We start from the raw sequence: 4,847 nt of genomic DNA, 5'->3' as shown, positions 1-4,847 counted from the left end.
CTAGGAAACAGCTCTTCAGGACCTTTGCTATAGCTGAGCTACATCCCTTCTTTGTTTCAGGATGTTGATCTCAATCACTATCGCATTGGGAAAATCGAAGGGTTTGAAGTGCTGAAGAAAGTGAAGGTGAGAGGGACTCTGTCCTTTCCCATGAGGTGACTCTGCAACACTCAGTAGCTGTGGATAAACCCACAGCCAAGAGACCTGTGCTGCCATGGTCCATGTTCCCATCCCGTGGAAGGTGCTGGCCTATATCTAGACCTCATCAAAGATCTGTCTTTGTTCTGATCATGGCAGATGTTATGAAGCAGTCAAGGAGCGTGGGTGGCAGCCCTCCTGGAGCTGGCTTGCCTGAGCTCAGGCAGATAGAGATGCAGCCTTCAATTAAACACTCACCAAATGTTATAACCCTTAACTCGGTTCAGTTAAATTTGTCCCTCAAAACTGAGCCCACTGAGTGTTCTTTCATTCTGCCAGGAAATGGCATCACTCCCAACCGCAGACTGATCACCCCCCACCACCCCTAGTAGGCCTGCTGGGCATGGGGCCTGCCTCCAGCGGCGTGACCTCGGGTGGGTGGGGTAGGGCCAGCTCAGCACCTTTGCCCACCTGCCTCTCTAAGTTTGGCATCTTCGGGAAAACGGGAGAATGAAGACACATCCTGCCACAAGGAGGGCTTGTCACGTGTCCTCCGGTGTCACAGCTGACACTTTCTGTGGCCTTTCTGCTGCCTTTATCAATCCTTTTCTTGTCCCCCAGACTCTGTGCCTCCGTCAAAATTTAATTAAATGCATTGAGAACCTGGAGGAGCTACAGAGTCTTCGAGAGCTGGATCTTTATGACAACCAGATCAAGAAGATTGAGAATCTGGAGGCGCTGACAGAGTTGGAGTGAGTCATGAGACCCAGAGAAGACTGGGATAGGTAGGGGAGGGGGGTGGGGGGCGTCCAGTCTTCCCAGAACCAACCCCGGCTCTTGGCCCTTAGAAGGCCACCTCTGCCGCGGGGTCCTGCCCCACACCTGGCTCCCAGGTCTCTGTCTGCCTGTGTTTGGGGCTCCAGAGGGCATGTCAGCTTCATGCGTATCATTGTGTGTTGGACAGTCTTGACTTGCGAAGTTAACCTTTGATTGGAAGTGGGGACTTGTAGCAAGTGTCCATTCAAGGATAATGTCGAAATCAGGGAGAGGGGAAAGTTAACCTGAAATTTCCTTTTTTTGCCCTTTGAATACGTTTTTTTTTTTTTTAATCAAGGAATGAATGATGTTTCTAATTTAAGGAATCAGGTCCTAAGTATAACTTTACCCAGACTTCTGCCCTTTGTTGTGTGTTCATTTTAGTTTTGTTTGCAATTCAGCGTTAACGGGGTCCCTTCTGTGTGCAGAGCCTGGGAAGTTAGTTAAATTCTGAGATATGTGCAACCTGTGCTCATTTAAAAAAATGTATTTTGCTTGTTCCCAGGATTCTAGATATTTCTTTTAATCTTCTGAGAAACATTGAAGGAATTGACAAGTTGACGCAACTGAAAAAACTCTTCTTGGTCAACAATAAAATCAGTAAAATTGAGAACATAAGCAACTTACATCAACTGCAGATGCTAGAGCTGGGATCTAATCGCATCCGGGTAGGTGCAGACGGCACTAACTAGCGTCCACTCAGGGAGAGACATGTAGACTGAACAGTGATGCGCGGAGGATGTGTGGTTGGCTTTATTTTTTTTATGGTGCTATGATTTTTTTTTCAGGAACAGGGAAATTATTTTTTTAAGAAAAATGCTAACAGGAAGTCAGTTAGAATATGCGCCCAAACTGAGGGGCCGAGCCTTTTCTCTGCACATAGATTTTAGTCGCCTCCATCATGATCCTAACCCAGGCCATGGTCAGTCACTAACGGGAGGGAAACTGAAGTCAAGCCAGTAAACAGTTATTAAGCCACCTGCTATTCACAAGGCACCATGAGGAGACCAGACGAGACGGCATGTACCACCTGTGGTGGCTCACGGTTGAGTAGAGGAACACACGATCAGCAAAGAGAAGCAATGAGGGAAGGTTTGGAAACTGGGCAAGAGGGGCAGAGAGCCACGGAATGAGGCACTTGCCCCAGGAATCCCAAGTGAGCATTTTAAAGACCTGGGGTCAGAGCTTCCAGCGTCTGTCTTCTGTAGAGAGCGAGGCTCTTGGGGCACTTTAATGTGCATTATGTAGAATAACATAATAACTTGTCAGCTCAGAAGTTTAGAACTGGAAGGGACTTTAGAAATCTGCTAACCCCTGGGCTCTCAAACTGTGTTCCCCAGAATTGCAGAGCTTTGCAAACATGAGCGTTGGGAGCAAGCCCAAGAGGCAGGGCCTCAGGCCCTCCTGCATTTTTCTGTTTTTTCATACTGTACTCTCAAGTAAGATTTCACTGGGAGATTTTCATAGCAGATAAGTAACATGCCCATCATCACAGAGCTAAAATCCAATGGGCCGGCCCGGTGGCGCACTCGGTAGAGTGCGGCGCTTGGGAGCGCGGTGGCACTCCCACCGAGGGTTCAGATCCCATATAGAGACCGGTCCGCTCACTGGTTGAGCGCGGTGCGGGCGCGACACCGAGGGTTGCGATCCCGTGCCAGTCACGAAAGACAAAAAGGATAAATAAATAAATAAATAAATAAATAAAAATAAAATCCAGGTAGCTTTGTCTCCTGGTCCAGGCATCTCCTTTACCTGGTGTAGCTCATTGGCTATGCAGTACTAACTACTATTCTGTCGTCTTCACAGGCGATTGAAAATATTGACACATTAACCAGTCTGGAGAGTTTGTTTTTGGGAAAAAACAAGATTACTAAACTTCAGAACCTGGATGCACTTACCAACCTGACAGTCCTCAGTATGCAGGTATCACTACTCCTGAGCTTCCCACTCCCCCAAACCCCAACAGGGCCAGAGCTGCTAAACACAGCCATGGTTTTTATCTTTTACTACATCATGATCAGCACTTCGTTTCATTGTCAGTAAGTGACTGAAACATTAGATTAAACAGACTTCATACACACACACACACACCAAACTAAAATTTTATTCTTTAGGGGTCATGTTCCTTACCCAGTACCAGTCCTAGGTGGTTTTTTGTCATAAGGGACTTGTTCAGAAGGTTGAGCTTGAGAGGGGGTATAGCTCAGTGGTAGAGCATTTGACTGCAGAAGGTTGAGCTTGTCCTGAATCCTCCTGCACCGTCTGGCTCAATGACAGGAGCACCTCCTCCGTCCCCTCACAGAGAGCAGAAGCCCCACTGGGCCTCCGTGCCTGGGACAGGTGCACGCCAGAGTGCGCTGAGGCTCCTGCTTACCTTTTCTGTCAGAAGCAGCTTAGTGGAACCACAGTTGCCAGTTATAAAGCAGATGTTCTCTAAAAAAGTTCTTAAGGTCTAATATGAGTTGTAATATATACTAAAAGAAATGGTAACTGATTTATTTTAATATTCAGTAATTTTGACATTTTGAAATTATTAAATTAATTCAGGTAAACATCCCCAAGTACATCTAAAAAAAAATGAGTTCTTTACATAAAAAACTTTTAACTCCCATGCATGACTTTTAGTCCAGTACAACAGACTGAAGATTTTGATCCTCTTTGTCTCTACACAAGTCCCATTCTAGCATATTTTAAATTAGATGCTTAAAGAATTCTTCAAGATAATAAGAAACCTCATTTTTTAGGAGCTATTTTATTTCTCACCCTCTGTGTTGTTCTGATGGCTGTCGGCTCTCCCTCTTGCAGAGCAACCGGCTGACCAAGATTGAGGGTCTACAGAGCCTGGTGAACCTGCGGGAGCTGTACCTCAGCCACAACGGCATCGAGGTCATCGAGGGCCTGGAGAACAATGTAAGACGTCCGTCGGTCTGTCCTGAGGGTATGGGCGGAGGGGCGTCAGGGCAGGCAGCAGGGTGCCAGGGCAGGCAGCTGGCTGGCCAGCACACACTTACCTCCAGGGCTGGTCTTGGGTAGACTCACTGCCTGGAGAGGTTTATTATAGAGATCTCTCCATCCTGATAACTGCGGGACTTCTCCTTATCTGGAAAAGGGCACGAGATGTGTGCTAGTTGGCCCTCTGCCCCCACGTGTGTGTTGAAGGGCTGACACTTAGCGCTATGGCCATGTGTGGGATTTTAGCTCAGGTGTCCACAGGTCCCCTCACAGGGGCAGCATTCACTGCATGTCCACTGTGCGATGTAGGCATTTGGGAAGATTTGAAAAAAGCAAACGCTACCTGCTCATAAACGCCCCTGTACTACAAAGGGTAGCCGTCCGTCCCCCTGCCCCTCCTGGCCACTGAACTTCCTGCCCCACCTCCAGCTGCCTCAGCCCCCACTTCCCAGCCCTCAGGGCCACAGGGCCAGCTGGCTCTGCTCTCCACTGGCCCCTCCTCCCCTGGGGGCGCAGGCTCCCCACCCTCCCCAGCTCTCCTTGCTGACGCGCACGAGAGACGCGTGCCCACAGAGGTTCCTGCCCTCCTCAGCTGCCTCCACTTCAGCCTGCTTTTCCTCAGTACAGTATTCAAGACAAATAAAAGACTTTTTCTCTCTCAGTTTTACTGGGTTTTTTCTGTTTTGTTTAATGTAACCAGACTGGTCATTTTTTGTTATTGTGAACACAGTGTTTCCATCTCATTTAAGGCTCCTTTGGCCTTTGTACCTCAGCTCCAGGCCTAGTTGCCATTATTAATGTTGTTTTGGAGGAAAAATCACGTTCTGAATTTCATTTCATCAACATGTACGTAAATGTTTAGAACAATTAGAGTTTGCCTGTGGAAAGTTGGTCACCGTCCTCCAACTGTGTGGTCAAAGTAAGAACCAGCGTGTAAAGCA

The 4,847-nt window shown here is 47.7% G+C and overlaps 1 protein-coding gene across 1 annotated transcript; it reads left to right on the top strand.

The window, feature by feature from the left end:
- Nucleotides 1-54: 54 nt before the first annotated feature.
- On the top strand, nt 55-4,494 carry LOC103606617 (protein phosphatase 1 regulatory subunit 7-like; the record flags this gene model as incomplete). The annotated part of the gene is made up of 5 exons (XM_008591185.1): nt 55-126; nt 760-890; nt 1,460-1,622; nt 2,761-2,877; nt 3,760-4,494. Coding segments are annotated over 5 exons (711 nt in total), but the record flags the coding sequence as incomplete, so codon positions are not given.
- Nucleotides 4,495-4,847: the final 353 nt, after the last annotated feature.

Source organism: Galeopterus variegatus, unplaced genomic scaffold, assembly GCF_000696425.1.
Source record: "Galeopterus variegatus unplaced genomic scaffold, G_variegatus-3.0.2 Scaffold6739, whole genome shotgun sequence".
NCBI classification, from domain to species: Eukaryota; Metazoa; Chordata; class Mammalia; order Dermoptera; family Cynocephalidae; genus Galeopterus; species Galeopterus variegatus.
The sequence above is the reverse complement of the archived record's forward strand: the minus strand, read 5'-3'. Positions and strand labels throughout refer to the sequence as shown.